Source organism: Plecotus auritus (genome assembly GCF_963455305.1).
Source record: "Plecotus auritus genome assembly, chromosome: 3".
Taxonomy (NCBI): Eukaryota; Metazoa; Chordata; class Mammalia; order Chiroptera; family Vespertilionidae; genus Plecotus; species Plecotus auritus.
The window spans coordinates 44,809,542-44,828,194 of record NC_137772.1 but is presented as its reverse complement, the minus strand read 5'-3'; the positions used below and the strand labels follow the sequence as shown (position 1 = coordinate 44,828,194).

Below are 18,653 nucleotides of genomic sequence, written 5' to 3'. Positions count from 1 at the left end.
CCAAAGGCAGAGTCATTCCAGTGACTTATACTTCTTGTTCCACCATTTGATGAGCACACTAGCTCTGCCTCTTTTCCATTACAGGATTGAAAGGGAAACAGAAAATACTGAGGAGGGAAAGGTAGTGTAGAGGAAGCTGACAATGAGGAAGGCAGAAGGAACAATGACAGCTGGGTGTATGATATTTCTGGAACTGTCAGGGAGACTTTCTTATCCACACCCACATTCCTGGGTTCTTCCCTGCTGGTCTCTCACCAAGGTTGCCGAAGTCTCCCCTGGCCTACTGTTGTCCACCCTGAACCCTGTTGCTGAATGAATCTTCCTAAATCAACACATTTCCTATTTTGGCAATTCACAATTGCTTTCAGAGCCCATGACAATTTAGCCTCAGCATCCTCTTCTAGTTTATGCCCTCCTTCCATTCATTCATTTATTAAACAAACGTTTAGTGAAAATGCACAATATGAACTTCCTGGTGTAATTAGGCCACATTGCTCTCGGTACATTCTTAAATCTTCTGTGTCCACTCCTTACCTCCATAACTTGCTAATCAATGCCTTTTTCTAATCTGCCACCCTTGCACCCACAATACTTGAGGGCATTATGTTTTATTTTTTTATGTTCTTCACATTTCCTAGAGTGACTCCTCACATGTAACAAACTCTCAATAAGCACGTGTTAATTAAATGACTTAATAATGAAAGAACTGAGCAATTATACAACAAACTGCAGTGGAGAAGAAAACTAGTAAGTTTAACACTTTAAAAAAAAAAAGCTCCTATCTCATTGCTACTAATTACCTGTTGTACGGAATATTCAACTTTCTACCCAAAGTCTATACTGACTGCCTGTCCTTGAATATCAACAATCACAATCAAATTATGGATGTACTAGAAGATTACATATCTTTTTATTCATTTCACACATTTTAGACATTCAAAAATAATATCAGATTAGTTTTTAGGAGAGAAAAAGTCATTTATCAAAGGCAATATTAACCTTTGTCATGAAAATACATTTATCTCATATGATGCTCATTTATTTTGCGTAGCATCATTTATTGAACATTTGCTGTGAGCAGGATTTGTGTTAGGTGCCCTGGAACACAAAGCCTAGGTCTGGTTATCAAAAAGAAACTTAAAGGGTAGATGTGACCCGGACTTTCACATGCCAGTTAAAGTGCGGTAGGTGATGCAGCACATCCTAGAGCAGTGGTTCTCAACCTTTCTAATGCCACAACCCTTTAATGCAGTTCCTCATGTTGTGGTGACCCCCAACCATAAAATTATTTTCGTTGCTACTTCATAACTGTAATTTTGCTACTGTTATGAATCGTAATGTAAATATCTGTGTTTTCCGATGGTCTTAGGTTCTACAGCAGCGGTTCTCAACCTGTGGATCGCGACCCACAGGTTGAGAACCGCTAGCAGGGTCACCTAAGACCATCGGAAAACACAGATATTTACATTCTGATTCATAACAGTAGCAAAATTACAGTTATGAAGTAGCAATGAAAATAATTTTATGGTTTGGGGTCACCACAACATGAGGAACTGTATTAAAGGGTCGCGGTATTAGAAAGGTTGAGAACCACTGTCCTAGAGCCTGGGAAAGTCAGGGAAGATGGATAAGAGGCTTGAGCTTGGCCAGGAAGGTTAAGTTGGATGCAAATGAGCAAAGGAAAAGGCAAAGACTGAGGGAAGGCAGTAACACCCTTGTACAGTATTTAGAGTTTTGTGTGTTTTTTTCTTAAACATGATTATCTTACAGAAGTGTAAGATGCTAAAGTGATTCTAAAGCAGCCATGAAAAGTGTGTGTTCTGTGTCTTAGGACTTTAATAAGCCATGATGGCTCCTATGATGATTATCGGTTAAAATGATTATTGAAGCAACCGTGGCACCAGTGCCCTAATCTACCTGAGTACATGGATACTGGTCCACAGAATGGCAATGCTAAAGAGTTGCAATTGCTTTACAGACATGCTTACATGAATTCACCCAAGTTCTCAACAAAGCAGGTGGCTAATGGAAAACCTGCTGACAAGATGCTGTCACTGGCACAAAGTTACCTGTCTGAGGGATTGTTCTGGTCCAGGGAGGTTGGCAGAAATCTCCTTAAGTTGGTGGTTGAATTTCTTTTATTTTACCAAAATCATTGGGTGCCTGAATTCTCTTTGAGGACAACATCTTAGTCATCTCTTCGTCCTGATCCCTAGCCCCAGTACTTAGCAATTACGGGGGGCGGGGAGAGCACTCAATTAATGTTTGGAAAGCTAACGAATGAATGAATGGATAGGTGAAGGGGGAATATAATAGTTTATTTATTTATAATTTCAAAACATGGAGAGAGTTTGGGTTAACTGTAAGAACAAATACATGAACAGATGATGCTGTGTAGGCTTAGGAGATTGAGTTAAAAGGAACAGGAGGGCATGAAGGCCATAACAGGCTTTGTTTGGTAACTGTTTGTACTTCCTCCCTTTTCTTTGATTTACGGAAATTCCATTGTGCTGTTGAATAAGTAAGGCTTAAAAAGGAAAGTTGCAGATTTCAGTAGTCCTGACCCTATAAGTATTTTAGAAACTGAAGTGGAAGTTATGGGAGCAGAAGAAAATGAGTTTCATTATTTTGAGGTGGGGAGGAGGTTAATGACCTTGGAGCAAAGCTTATACACAATAAAGGCTGGGTATGTGCCCTGGCCAGTTTGTTCAGTGGTTAGAACACTCACCCATGGACCAACTCTTCTCAGGTTCGATTCACTGCCAAGGGCATGTACCTTGGTTGCAGTTCGATCCCTGGCACTGGCAGGGGTGCATGTGGGAGGCAATCTATCCATGTGAGTTTCTCTTTCTCTCTTTGTCTTTTCCCTACTCCTCCCTCCCTTTCACTCTCTCTAAAAGTCAATGGGAAAAATATCCTCAGGTGAGGATTAAAATGAATAAATTAATTAATTAATAAAGGATGGTTATGAGGCCTGGAGGTAGACATTACTTCATCAGTGATTTTTGCAGTGTTCTGTCTGAAAATAGAGAAGCAACTGAAAGTAGAAAAAAATAGAAATGAGAATTATGATTTAATTAATCAAATTTTGTGGGGTGGTTTTCTTCAATAGTGATTCTTCTTCAACCCTATTATTTTATTTTTACTATTGTTACTATCTTATCATCCAGACTGCTTTGCAGGATTGAAACAAACAAATAAAACATACATGAGAATATGTCTGATAAAGCAAAACCCAAATGCTATTAGCCATTCCATTCCAGACCCATGAGATGAAGCAGCTTTGAACTTTATCAATATAAATGTTCCACTCGTACATTTTTATGTCTTGATGTCAGAGTGAATTTTAGTTACAAATGGGCCTCTTACCTATTTGGCTAATAGAACTTGTAGACATTTGGGACTTAATTTTACTCAAGTAAACATGGCCCTACTCCTTGTCAGTCATTATTAGATATAATGTTAAACTGAATAAAGTTAAATCTGAAACCAAGACAATTTCAAGCTTATGTCAGTTTTAGTCTGCTTTGAGACTGTGTCGATTGCCAATGAAATGAAGGCATCAGGAACTCTATGGCCAATTTTCCCAAGTAAGACAAAGACTCCTAAGATTCCAGGAGCAGATTCCAGTGGAACCTTTATGTCACAAACCATTACAATTCCCAGCCCTAAAATCCTCCAGCTGATATGATTACTTTAAAAACGTGGATTGTGTCCAAATGTGAGACATAAATGAGGTTGAGACTTATTAATTGCTTGCCATCATCTTTTTAATTTAAATCCTTTTTTATGTTTCATGTTTTGCCCAATTAACAGGGAAATAATAAATGTTTCATGTGTGGTCTTATTTGACCCAATGCATAGGTCTCTCTGATTTAAATTCTTCTGTTTGGCATCCTTAACCCACACCTAAGTTACATCATCAACATTACTGTGTTTCTATATTTACAATGAAATTTGCTTATGAATTAAAAGCCAGTCTCTGCTTGTAAAATTAGAAAGTGAACAAGTCCCAACATAGGCCCAAAGCAAGATTAATAATGACATGTCATAATATTCAACCATAGTAATATCTCTGAGCAAAACTGTATCGTCAACATTTCTTTGTGGAACCCAGAAGCTGTGTCAGTCGTTTTCTGCTCTCCCTACTGACCTTTTGGGAAATTTTCTCCCACTGATGGAATTGTCATTTTGTCACAGGAAAAGACAACAGAGTAATGGAAAGTGTTGTCTGGCAAAAGCAAGGGCTCAAGCTGGCCTGTCTGAGGCAGTTCCAGTAAATTTCGCCTCCTAATATAATGGGAAATGAGTGTTACTTAATATTTTGAAGTTTCATTAGCACACTTCAAAATTATTTGGCTAGATATTCAAAATAACTGAACATAGTAAATGTATAATTTGAAATATTATAGTTCCTCAATCTTTATGCTGTTTCAAACAGCATAAAAAAACATTGTACCCTTAAATTCCTTATTTTTGTCAGGGCTTTTATTAGGTATGAACTAAAAAAAAAAACACACAACAGTTTAGTTGGCCAAGTGAAGCATGGTGCTCTTTTCAGAATGTTTCAGGACACTTTGCCCAGGAGAATTCTGAGTGTTACTCCTGTTGACAAAGTGCTGGGGTGTGCAGCCCATTCCATTGGTAACTGCTGAAACTATGAGAAAGATTTTTCTCATTATGAATCTATTTTTTTTTCTTTAATGTCTACTATTGTGTGTTTTTCTGCTGACTTCTCCAACTCTCTTTTTGTCCTTTTAAGCCAGAGGTATCCTGATCTTTACCTGATCATTGTTTATAGAATACTAAAGGCCTGGTGCATGATATTTGTGCACTTGGAGGGGGTCCCTCAGCCTGGCCTGTGCCCTCTCACAATCTGGGAGCCCTCGGGGGATGCCTGGCTGCCAGCTTAGGCCCTCTCCCCACGGGGAGTGGGCCTAAGCCGGCAGTTGGACATCCTTAGTGCTGACACAGAGGCTGGAGAGGCTCCCGCCACTGCCGCTGCACTCGCCAGCCATGAGCCCAGCTTTGGGGTGAGTGGCCTTCCCCTTGTGGGAGGGCACTGAACACCAGAGAGAAGCTCCTGTGTTGAGCATCTGCATCCTGGTGGTCAGTGCGTGTCATAGCAACCAGTTGTTCTGCTGTTCAGTCAATTTGCATATCAGCCTTTTATTATATATGATGATACTTCTTTTCAAAGTTCCATTGAATGTCTTTAGATGAGATAAGACCTGTAATTATAACCACAGCACCTGACAATTAATCACATTCACTAAATATTTGTTGCATTTTTGTTTTTAAAATATCAATCTGGTGCACAGGAAAGCACAGGGGCTATGAAATCAAAGAGGCCTAGATTCTATTGCATTTCAAGTATTAACTTGCTCTAATATCATGGGCTACAATTTTCAACTTTTTCAGTCTCTGTGTTCTCAGTTTCATTAAAAAAAATCTCATTTTACAAAGTTGTATTCAGGATTATCTGTGCCAATATCCATAAAATACCTAGTACAGTTTCTAGCACATAATGGTTGCTCAGTAAATATTAGTCTTCACATACAGCTCATCCTTCCCAACCCACCTCCCTTGTAATCTAGAACAGCAGTGTAAACAGAAAACTAGAAGCCTTAGCTTCCAGCTTTGCCCTTTCTATGCCCATGACCTTGGACAAATCACTTTACCTCCTTGCATGGTTCCCTAACAAATAGTCTCATGTCTACTACAAAAGTTTGTTGTAAGAATCAAAAAGATATTGGATTGGTAATAAATTTCAAATATGATATATTCTCTTAATGTCAGCTATTGTAATTGCTGGTAGTAATTTATCAGTGAATAATTGCTGAATGAATGAATGATCTATTCCCCCACTTCTCCCTCCCCACACTAGAGGAGGGAGGAAAAGCCCAGCAAACTTAATATTGAAAACTGGTTCACATGTGCTTATGGAAATATGCACATATGGGAACATTTGCCTGATCAGTGCAAATCCCGGAAAACACTCTCACATGAACATCTGGCAGAAGAGCCATTGACTACAAAGGTTCAGAATCCCAGAGTTATAGTTGTCAATGACTGACACTCTTCCTTTAATTTCTTCCAGGAATTTCTATTACATCACAATGTTGCGTGATCCAGTGTCCCGTTACCTGAGCGAGTGGAAACATGTCCAGAGAGGGGCCACGTGGAAAACCTCTCTCCACATGTGTGATGGGAGAAGCCCCACCCCCGATGAGCTACCTACCTGCTACCCTGGGGATGACTGGTCTGGGGTTAGCTTGCGAGAGTTCATGGACTGCACCTACAACCTGGCTAACAACCGCCAGGTGCGCATGCTGGCGGACCTCAGCCTGGTGGGCTGCTACAACTTGACTTTCATGAATGAGAGCGAAAGAAATACCATCCTGTTGCAGAGCGCGAAAAACAACCTGAAGAACATGGCCTTCTTTGGGCTCACAGAATTCCAGAGGAAGACACAGTTTCTCTTTGAGAGGACATTTAACCTCAAGTTCATCTCTCCCTTCACACAGTTCAACATCACGCGGGCTTCCAATGTGGAGATCAATGACGGTGCTCGCCAACGCATTGAGGAGCTCAACTTCCTGGACATGCAGCTTTATGAGTACGCAAAAGATCTCTTCCAACAGCGCTACCACCACACCAAGCAGCTGGAGCACCAGAGGGACCGGCAAAAGAGGAGGGAGGAGCGGAGGCTGCAGCGGGAGTCTAGGAGCCACCGGTGGCCCAAAGAGGATGGGAACACAGAGGGGGCCGTCACTGAGGACTACAACAGTCAGGTGGTGAGATGGTGACCCCCTGCCTCTCCTCCCTGTGGCATTACCTTGGAGACTCTTGGGTCATTCTGAGGACATCTGGCTGTATGTGGCCAGAGTTGGAGACCTGCTTCCTCTTTTCATCTTTATCCAGCTGGAGAGGATCAGTCTTGTTCTTTTCTTCCTTTTTCCAATCTGTGGTATGGAGTAGGGTAGGAATGCATCCAGGACAGACCACTTCAGAAGGTCAAGGAGAGAAGCACCAAAAAGGAAACAGTGTCCTAGCAATCTCCTTGGCACAGCGCAGGTTACACTCTGGGTGACTGGACCCACAGAGGCAGACATGAAAAGCCAAACCGTGGCTTGGATGTTCTGCTGAAACTGGTCTGTTTCATACTGTCTCTGTAATGGAAATACTGGTTGGTTTAAAGAGAGAGAAAAAGAAGTCCCTCTCAGCCCTTTGATGAGGTTTTAGGCCAACCCTTACTTTGCTGTTGGCTGTCGTCTTTGAACTCTATTTGAATGGGGTTTAAATCAGAAGAAGAGAAATGTGTTTTGTTGCCGTCTTTTAAAACAAAATTATCCTACTATTGACCATCACTAGAGACTCACATCTGGCAAAGCCCTGCATCCCAGCCCTGAGCCATGTTTCCCTCCCCACATTTTAGGGAACTGCAAGTGGATTCAGGTCAGGGTGCCCGTGGCCCCTGAGAAATGAACGTTGGTAGGGGCATTTGGGAGAAAATGTGCTTATTAACTAATGCCTACGGAGAGAACTCTTTACCAAGTTGTATTTTCAATGTAAGGAATGAATGATAAGGAGGGTTGGGGGGAAGCTGGAGGGTAGATACATGCCTACCATTTCCAAACTGGCTACAGACCTTAGGTGTGTGGTTTTTTAAAGAACATTTCCAAGTTTTACCTCTTTGGAGCAGTCATCTTCTCTGATATGGTACTGCCAGGTCTGAAATTTTACTATCACAGAGGGAAAGACATTTGAAAAGAATTTGGCTTAAAAATATGAGCTATCAGGTATACAAAACATATTTGAGGTCCTTAAATAAATAATAATTTTGATTTAGGCCAGGAGATATGGAACACAATGGGGCAATTATCCTGGCAATTTAAAAAGACTCTACCTCCCCAAATCTTAAATATTTTTAGCCTGGTAACTTTTTCCTCCCCACGTGGTCTTTACCTGTTGTTAGATTCTGGCTACAGCTGGCACTGGCTAGAGTGTATAAAACAAAATGCACAGCATTGCTGAATGTTTCTTATTTTCACCTTTTCCCAATCCTAACTATGATAACACAATGCTTTTGAATAATAAGGGAAGAAGTATGTGAGAGGAAATTGCGATCCCTTGCCTACCTATGAATGAGTGGGAGGATCAGAGTGAGTAGTAAGTTTCACAACAGATTTATCTGATCAATCCCCTCAAGGAGCTAAAGGCAAAATGAGTGAAACTCCTAAATCAGATTGAAAAGCCTACTTCATTGATATCCAACATGTTTGATGTGTAAGCCAGCTTTGTATAAACCACACCTCATCCTCTGGAATACTCTCTCTGGGGTTGAGAGTCAATCAACCCACAGGCATTCATGGATTGACTGCCTGCACGGAGGAAAGCCTGGTGCCTCCATCAAAGGGAGGCCTAGAAAAGTCACGTAGACTCTTCTCTCACTTCCCTTGGCTTCGTCTGTCATATGAGGGAAGGCATTTTTGGGGACTTCCCTTTTGCCAGGAACTATAGGAGGCCCTTTTCATACTTTAAATGCATTCACAACCAGGTATATATTACTAGTCCCAATTTCTTAGGTAAGTAAAGTGAAACCCACTGACAAAACGTAGCTTTCTCCTGAATTGTATGCTAGGCCTGGCTGACTGCAAAGTGCAGTCTCTTTGGACTCCATCATGATTTCCATATGGGATAAACACTTTCGGCCAGTCATGCAAGAATCCAGCCATTATTGCCCAGAAGTATATGCCTCATCCCATATGGGTGACACAACTGGGACAGCACCAAGGTGGCAGTGACCCAGAGCCATGGGGCCTTGGGTGAGTCCAGCCCTCTCCACATCAATAAACTGAGAGATTGATGACTTTTTTAGGCAATTGTACTTTTTAAGCCATTCATAAGGGTGAGTTAAAGGGGCCAAGTAAATATTGCTTACTATTTAGTAGAGATTAGGCTCACAAAATATTAATGTTTTCTTTTCTGATGAGTTGTTCCTAAGGTAGGGAGGAAAGGAGGATTGCAGCTGGGATTAATGAGAAGCTCTCTCTCTCTCTCTTCACATTTGATGTTAACATCTAATGTTCTGCCGAGGATGGCAGGTCTGCAAATTACCCTCTGCCTGCTATTGTCACACACACACACACACACACACACACACACACACACCACCCCACAATGATAATCTAGTCTTTTGTCATGTGGAAAATCAAACCAAGTTCGAAGGCATTCAGATTGTTTCCTTTAAACTCACTTTACATTTTTGGCAGGGGATTCGTGCATAGCTGAGACTTGGAGGCAGCCTCTGCTAACTTCACACTGCTCCTTAGGCACCTCAGGATTGATATCAAAAGGCTTTCTTGGCCTTGCTGCTAAAGGCGTGATGTATGGTGCTCCACTGGAGACCAGCTATCAGGATGTTCAGAGGAGAAACCATCTCTTCGTGTTGGCCCGAGGCCAGTGCTGAGCAAATTAAAAAGCCCGACAAGGGCTTTCTCCCTCATATCATTTCATTCTAAAGCAGCACACTTGTCATATCCCTGGGGTCCTATGTTGATAGAAATGAAGAGGTGGGGATGAGGTTTGTTCTCCGAAAATTGACTGCACACCTACATGCTGAGTGAAGCTCAGGAAAGTGATGCCAACAAAAGGCATGTGGGCCTAAGGATCCAGGGGAAGTTGTCGGCTTTCAGATCCCAAACCAAATCAATTCCAGATACATTAGTGTTAAAAGCGAGCGAGCGAGAGAGAGAGAGAGAGAGAGAGAGAGAATTCCCCAGGGAGTGCCACATCCTATTGACTCCTGCAACTCTGAGGTAGACATTCCTTTCCTTTTCTTGGCAATGGCAGCCCCAGTAATGAGATGGGGATGAGGTGTCTGTGTGTATATTTGTGTATGTTTAAATTATTATTATCATTATTAAGGACTAAGGAGGCTATTCTGCCTCCTCATTTATTGGCAGCCTCCGCTTGGTAACAGGAGAAAACCTGCCCTGAGAATTATCTGGATCCCCTTTATAATAATTAATATCATTAGCAATTAGTTTTAGGCAGCAGTTAAAGATATCACATGTGCTGTTAAAATTTATAAAAACATGGTTTTTTACTCATCTAAAGGAGGTAACTGTCATACATAGTTTGATCGATGGTTTAAAAAATGAGGATTTGTTCAAAAGTCTGTCTAGAGATAGTATGGGAGAGAAGGCCTACCAGACAGACCTGGCAAGGAGGCGAGCATAGATCATAAAGTAATAACTGTAAGTAGTTTATTGGATTGGATAGGTTTTCCATTTGGCTGATTTAACAAAGAAACTCAAAATGTTAGTGACTTCAATAAGATGGGAGAATTGTTGTCTCACTTAAAAGACAAACTGATTGGATAGCTGGTGTGTGACATTACCAGAAACCCAGGCACTCTCTTGCTCTTTTGTCCTAATGTGCAGATTCCATCTCCTGGCCCACGGTGACTCCCGCAGCTCCTGCCATCTCATCTACATTTAAGACAACAAAGAGGGGAAATGGAAGGCAGTTGCACATATCACTTATAGCCACATCTTATGGGCTAGCACATATTTATTAGCTACATTTAGCAGCAAAGAAAGGCATGAAATGTCTTTATTATTGGTTGCTATGTGCCTTGATATGAAGGTCCTATTATCCAATGAAATAATATAAAAATTAATACTGATAAAACTATTAGTCTCTGACACAAAGGGGAATTAAAAAAGACATCAAGTGCTTTTTGATGTCATCTATATTGTCATAGGTTTTTCAAAAGATAAGATTAAAATTCATAACTCTAAATAGCATTTAATGTTTTTAAAAACATTTTTACCTTTAGTATCTCATTGATCTTCACTACATCCTTATATGTTAAATATGACCTCTATACATTACCCATTGGATAGTTTGACATGGAAATTCAGAGATGTTGGGAGATTTCCCAAAGATTACAGTTTACTAACAAGAAATTTGCTCAGAGCCCCAGTCTTTTGACTTCAAGTCTTTCCTACTATTTTGTGCTGCTCAGCATCAGATTTGGGGTTGCGAATTTAAAAAAAATATGAATCTAAACCTTTATTAATTTATACCTTCCCTTACCTTTTCATGGAACTGCAGTGACTTAGATAATGCCAAGGAGACTGGCAGAGTTGGCCCGTAAGCCCCTGCGTCTAGTGAGGGAGCCTGTTAATAGGAGTGAAATGGCCAAAAGACTGTCAGTGTTGCAGGGGCAACTGAAAAGCACAGGCACTCAAACACTTCTTGCTTATGTTCACCCCATCCAACCCCAAAACTATTCAAGGACAAGGCTGAGGGGATGTGCTTATACCTCAGTGTTAGAAGCTCAGTGTTAGAAATATTTACAATCAGTAGCAGCCTAAATACTGAAGCTTAAGGGGTGATCAATAGAACCCCTGCTCTAAAAATTTACCTTTCTCGCTACCTTTCCCCCAGGTTCCTAGAATTTCATCAGCAACTTATTTTTTGGTTCCTAAAGGTTTTTTAAATTATTTTTTTCAGTGATTCCCTTTGCACATTTGCTAGAGAGAGGAAATGCTTTAAGCTGTCATAAGCTAACACCTTCGCACAGAATGTTTATTTGGCCTCTAACTGAGAAGAAGGTCCTATGTAATAGGATCATGTGTGTGGGGGGAGTGGGGGGTTAGGGAGACTGGGAATAACTATAGAAAAAAAAAAGTAGAGCTCCTAAAAAGGAAGCAGATCTTGTAAAGGTGGAAAGATGAGGAGTTAAATATGTGCCAGAAAATATTGAAAAATAGAAAATGACTAATATGCAATTTCTGTCCTCAAGGACAAGGGAAGTCTGGGGACTATAATTCTTTTGGCCATTTAAAAGGGCAGAAAAGTTCCTAGCCGGTTTGGCTCAGTGGATACAGTGTCGGCCTGCGGACTGAAGGGTTCCAGGTTCGATTCCAGCCAAGGGCACATACCCGGGTTGCGGGCTTGATCCCCAGTGTGGGGCGTGCAGGAAGCAGCCAATCAATGATTCTCTCTCATCATTGATGTTTCTATCTCTTTTCCCCTCTCTTTTCTGCTCTGAAATCAATAAAAATATATTAAAAAAATAAAAATAAAAGGGCAGAAAAGGACACGAGGCTCATGAGACAGGACAAGAGCATGGGGATAGTTTTAGGGACTGAAATAAAGACTGAATGAATAGAATGAATTGGCTCAAAGAGAAAGCTGGGTGGGACTTAAGCGAAGAATACCCTGATCTGATCACAGCTGTGTCGCCAAGGTTTCTCCTTTCCCATAGTTATTGTACCTCCACTGGCCCCCAGAACTTCGACTGAATGACTCCAGGCTGGGTATCAGGGCTGGCTGAGTCTGACGACTACTCTGTTGTGTCATCTCTGGGGAAGCATTCAAAGGTTCTTTCTCCAAGACACTTTCAGCTTTTCTTCTGTTCCCTTCTTCCATCTCTACTGAACATAGAAGCCTGTTATTCTCTCACCACATTCACCTGGACACATCTGAACTGATTTCCTAAAACTTTGAATCAGAACTTTTGGGCAAGTGGGTGGGTTGAAACCTGTGTGTTTTGTAGCCTAATGGATGGAATGCACATGGATGTAAGCTTCGTGACACACAGAACCAACTGATCTTGCAGAGGTGCTGAGATTCCAGAGGACTGGCCTCACTACAAACACCAGCAACATCTGCAAGACAAACACCCCTGGACTTCCAGGCGAGGACTCGAGGGAACCTAACAGAACTCTGGATCTGAGAACGCGAAAGCACAGATGTTTCTTGAACTTGTGTTCTAAGTTGTCTATGGAAATAATGTGTCATCCTCTGACACATGAAGTGGAATCTCTGTGAGTTCCATGTTCTGCTGCACTGTGGTATCTCATCAAAGGGCCAGATGTCAGTGCTGAAAAACCTCAGTTCTTGCCAGGGAAAACCATGATCTGAGGAAGCAGTTTGTGTGATTTAGTCATTGTCACATTTGTCTCCCACCAGCTTGTGGTTATTTTTTTAAAACCATGTGATCAACTTTTCTCTTCTTCCCTTGTTTTTTTATTCCTCCCAGTACATTCTGGGTTTTGCTTGCATTATTTTTCATTTAATGTATCAAAGATAAAAAAATGTTGGAAAGAAAAATCTGGACTTATATCTGGTGCCCCATTTTAGATGTAAAGATAGTTACTCAATAGATAGTAAATTATTTCTCCTAAGAGATATTTCCTTTGGTTTCTGTGCAACAATATGTATGAACTCGGGTACTAGGAGATTGTATTGTGACATTATCAATCCTTATTGCTATTTAAAAATGATAGTTTGTAGAACTGAGGATTTCCATTGATGTGAAGCACAATTTAATGAATAAGTTAGCATATTAAACTGTTGTGATGTCAAGAACAATTGTTTTCCCCTGTGATTTTGTTAGACATTTTTGCAAAATGAGAAAAGTTGGTTAAACACTTTAAGGGATTTATGGAAACTGAATCCACAGGATCAGCTTTGTCAAACTCAAAAAATTCCATGCTCTGGATACTAATGCAGTTATTTAGATGTGAAACCTTAAAAGCATAAAAGTCAAAGAAAATATAGATTGAAACAATTTAAAATCTCTGAGGCCAGGGAGGATTTCACAGGCTCTCAAGCAAATAAGCTTCTAAAATCATGGTTCTCAGTAACCCTCCCCATTCAGTGCACACTCTAGCACATTGACATTCACTGTGAAATATGGAAAAGCAACGTAGAGATGGAGGGAGAAGGAAATGATGTGAGAAAGAATGGTGAGAGGGTAAATCATGAATTAGAGCTAAGGAATTAGGAACTCTGTCTAAAAGGAAGGAAAAGAGGGAGGGAAGAAAAGAGGGAGAGAGAGAGGAAACAGAAGAAGAAAACAACAACAACTGCCCTGGACAATGTTTCACAATGGTTAGAGCATTGGCCCATGCCCAGAAGGGTTCAGGGTTCATTTCCCAGCCAAGGGCACCTACCTGGGTTTGCAGGTTCAATTTCTGGCTCTGGTCGCTGGTTGGGGCACATGCAGGAGGCAACCAATCTATGTTTCTCTCTCTCTCTCTCTCTCTCTCTCTCTCTCTCTCTCTCTGTCTCCTCCCTCCTCCTCCTCCCTCCCTCTCCTCCTCCCTTTAAAAATCAGTGGGAGAATATCCTCAGGTGAGGATTAACAAAAAAAAGAAAGCCACAACAATAATGAAAACTAATATGGGTCTGTTCACAATTTCAAAGTGTGTGGTTTGTCAGATTCTTAAAAATATCTGACCAGTTCCTATAACATAAGCAAAGCAAGCAAAAATTAATAAATGAGTTAAGATATTAAACTTTTATGATGTCAAGAACAATTATTCTCCCCTGTGATTTTGTTAGATGTTTTTGCAAAATGAGAAAAGTTGGTTAAACACTTGAAAGGATTTATGGAAATTGAATCCACAGGATCAGCTTTGTCAAACTCAAATGTCTAGTACAGAATAGTTCCTTCATTTAAAAATCCCTTGAATGATGTAATTTATTGTTTTCTTTTTATTCTGTAGATTTGTGGATTTCTTCCCTGCTCATGGGTTAGTGAGATTTGCAGCCTTAGGAGAATGTCCTTTGACCATGTTCCACTGACTAGTGGGAATCATGTGCAATGGGAACTTTAGAACAATTGAGACAGGCATAGGGAAGGCTCCAAAAGACAATAGAAGTCAAATGTGTGTGAGCATGTGTGCACGCACACACACACACACACACACACACACACAGAAACACACACATATTTTGGGAGCTTTTATCTCCCAAGAAAAACTTCAGAGAAGAGAAGGACTAAGAAACACTCAAGATTTACTTTTTCCACTCCATTCACCATGAAAATAGTCTTAAAAATAAGATTTGAAAACTGTGAAAAATATTGAAAATCTGCTCTCAATATAGTGGTTTCATTATCACTATATCTTTTCACATCAAATATAAATTTGAAAATCAATTAAGTCTAATTCAGCATAATTATGTTTTTATTTTATAAACAATGTTGGTTGTTTTTTGTAATTGCAAATAATACATAATCTTAGGTCATTTGGAAAATAAAAAGTACTGAAAAATCTGTACATTTTAGAGCCAAATCCTGGCATCATTTGGATCTATTTGCCTTCATATATTTTATGCAATAGTAATTAGAATAAAATTTTAAATAACAAATGTTCAATAAATTAGAATAATAAATCTATGCAGTGTAAATGCAGATATTAATATCTTAATGCCCATTCTTTGAAAACATAGTTTTAATAGCTGCACATAATTTTATCATTCTTATATTTTGGGGTATTTTGGTCATTGTCAATTATTCCCCTAATATAAATACCACTAAAATTAATATACTTGTACATAAGTAGCATCTATGTAAGTGTCTTTGTATACCTGTGGGAGACGGGGCAGTGGACCACTTGATTGTATCTTCCTAACAACTCCAAAAGAACAAATATTCCAGAATGTCAACATTACATAGACAGAGCCAAATGAATTGTGAAAAAAAAGTTGAAATGAAAGTTACCCATGTCATCAAAGAAAATTTAGAACTCGCCAGAACCACCTTTAGAGCCCTGAGCTGAAGGCCTCATTCCCCCAGCATGCTGGGAGCATTGGCTTCTGGCTACCTGCTCTCAGCTGTCTCTCTCAAGGACTTGCCCTCCCGACAAGGTCACACCACGTTTTGGGGCCAATATGAACATATCTGCTGTGGAGGTGAAGGTCAGGCCTTTTGACTAGAGATATCTCACCTCCAACGTGCCCTGCAGGGTCAGCTGAGGACTTCATTGCAAAGCACCCCAGTCACTTTCCACCTCTGCCCCCTCTTGTGGCCCTCACTCCCCCATGGGTTGTTCCCAATCAGCTTTCCTCACACCCATCTCCACCATAGTCTCTGCCTTCCAGGGACCTAGAGCAGACTTGCCCATGTTCTAGCCTCCATAGCCTTCTGCTGAGTTTCTTCTTTGTTGTAGCACCTGCAGATTTCCCTTCCTGTCTTTTGAGCTCAGCTATAAAAAGTTATTTTGGCGTATTTTGTCCAAGATTCCTCCTTGTTTATGGCTGAAAGAAGAATCTTGTTAGCTCAGTCTGTCAAGTTCCTAAAAACAAGTCTGCTCTCAGATTTTTAAATTTCCTTTGATTCTGTGTTTCCGTTCCTTTTTCATTATTCGGCACTTCATCACATTCTTTCTATTTCAAGACTCCAGATTGTCACAATTAACTTTTGCTCCTTTTCTATATGGGGGACTTTTCTCTCTGTTTACTTATCTCTGTCATAAACCTCTCTCTGTAATCATGCCCTTTAAGAATATTTTTATTTTCCTACTTATGATTATATTTTAAATGTTACTTTACCTTTTCACTTCTTAATTTTCATTTTCAAGTTTTAATCTTACATTTATGCTTGAATTTTTCCTTTTATTTTTGTTTTATCATTTATTGTTTTCAAACTTTTATGGTATTTCATTGGTCCAATTTTTTAATCTTTTACTTTAAAACTCATTCATTTTATACATCTCTTATTGCTTAACCTTTCATTTTTATTGATGGTTTATCTTTGTACTCAGTTTTCTATGGCAGTTTATTTCAGTTTCTCATGGTTGGTTATAATCGTCTCTTATTTTTATTTTGAAACGAATTTATTTTATCCCTATTATTTGTAGTCAACATGCTGTGATCTTGTAATTTCTACTTTCTAAACTATACTTAGGTTCTTTGGGGGCTTTGTGTGTGCCCATTTTTGTAAAACTTTTATAGATACCTGAAAACAATATGTGTATTATATTATTAAGTTATATACCGTGTTTCCCCAAAAATAAGACAGTGTCTTATATTAATTTTTGCCCCCAAAGACACGCTAGGTCTTATTTTCAGGGGATATCTTATTTTTCCATGAAGAAGAATACGGTACACATTTATTGTTAAATGAAAATAAAGGAAATTTATTACCTGTATACGGTACGGTAGTACGGTAGTTATCAACACAAACCAGACAAACTGTGAATCCTACAGTATCAAGAATTTACTCATTTATTCAATGACAATCATATCATCTTCTGGAACATCATCATAACAATCCAATTCCTGAATTTCCTGGTGAATTTCTTGTGACTCCATTTCTTTCAGAATCAGTGGACCAAATCTCTCATGTTTAGCAATAGCACTGTCTTTAAATGAGTACTTCTTGTCAAGGTAGCCTGCTCGCAGTGCATTTGCAATGCAACTGTCAGTGATTTTCTCCCATGAATTCTTCACCCAAGTCACAACTTCTTGCAGTTTAGGTTTCACAAAGTTTCCACGCTGATTTCTCTCCATTCTATTTTCAATGTAGTCATTAATTTCCATGCGTAAATTGTCTTTGAATGGCTTGTTTATTGCAATATCAAGAGTCTGGAGATAGGCCGTCATTCCTGCGGGAATCATTATCTGATCTATTTTTCTTTCATGAAGAAATGTCTTCATGTCTTTAGCGTGGTGAGTGCTGGCTGCATCCCAGACTAGCAGACCTCTTTGGCTCCCTCGCATAACAAGCGGCAGCATTAAATTGACTCACTTCCTTATAACTGCTTGTGTGGCCCAGGCTTTTTCAGTTTCAAGAATAAAAACGCCCAAAACACGTTCAATCTTTTCCTTCTTACCCTTAGAAATGGTTAAAGGTGGGATTTTAGTGCCATCCAGACGAATTGCCAAAATACAAGAAAAACGTGCACTTTCGTAAGCAGTGGAGGGAATGTATGCTAAGGAGGCACCCCGCTGTTCAATTGTTGTTTGAGATGATTGGCCCATAAACACTGCAGTTTCATCCATAGCAATTATGTTGGAAAGATTGTATTTAGAGAAGTCAGCATCATCAATAAAGGACTTGAATGCAAGTGCTCGCTTAATAACTTGAGTATCTTCCAACCTAAACAATGTTGTAGATCTTCTTAAAGACAGATCACTTCGCTGAAGGAAATTATCCAGCCAGTGTTGTGATGCTTTGAAGTCTTCGGGGGCTATGTCAAACTGTGGTGCCATTGCAAGGGCAAATTCTTGAATCTGAGCCCTATTCACAACCAAAGCCTTTGCTCTCCTGTCAACAACCCATTCACAGATCAGGTCTTCCAGCTTGGAAAATAATGGTTGCCGACCTGATCCACACTTGCGCTTTTTAGCATTTCCCTTGTCCACTTGTTCAATGAGGTTACCATACTCTGCTCGCCATTTTCAGACCAATCGAATACTCAACATCTTCTCTTTGCAGAAAGCAGTAAGATTTTGGCCCCAAGAGTCTTCCACGATTCCTTTCTTGTACTCCACGGAGTAGCTTTTTCTTTTTGCGCTCATTTCTAGGGGTAAAAAAAAAGGAATTGGGGTATCAAGGTGGGGGGAGGGGGATCACTCAAAATGACACAGGGGGGATCAGAGGGGGGAATCAAAATGGCACAGGAGAATCAGAGGGGGGATTACCATTTTAGTAACCCCTTTTGATCCTCCTGTGTCATTTTGATTGTCCCCTCTGATCCTCCTGTGTCATTTGGATTGTCCCCTCTGATCCTCCTGTGTCATTTTGATTGCCTCCTCTGATCCTCCTGTGTCATTTTAAGTGATCCCCCTCCCCCCACCCCTGTGCCACTGAACACCTTCACCAGACATCCCCCCTACCCTTT

At 40.2% G+C, this 18,653-nt stretch overlaps 1 protein-coding gene across 1 annotated transcript in view; it reads left to right on the top strand.

Annotated features, from left to right (window-relative positions):
- The window catches only part of HS6ST3 (heparan sulfate 6-O-sulfotransferase 3), a 727,298-nt gene extending 713,847 nt beyond the window's left edge, over positions 1 to 13,451 (top strand). Inside the window, exon 2 of the mRNA XM_080659670.1 lies at positions 6,101 to 13,451. Coding sequence (XP_080515796.1) covers positions 6,101 to 6,809 — 709 coding nt within the window. The 3' untranslated portion in view covers positions 6,810 to 13,451. The remainder of the gene's footprint in view (positions 1 to 6,100) is intronic.
- The last annotated feature ends 5,202 nt before the right edge of the window (positions 13,452 to 18,653 follow it).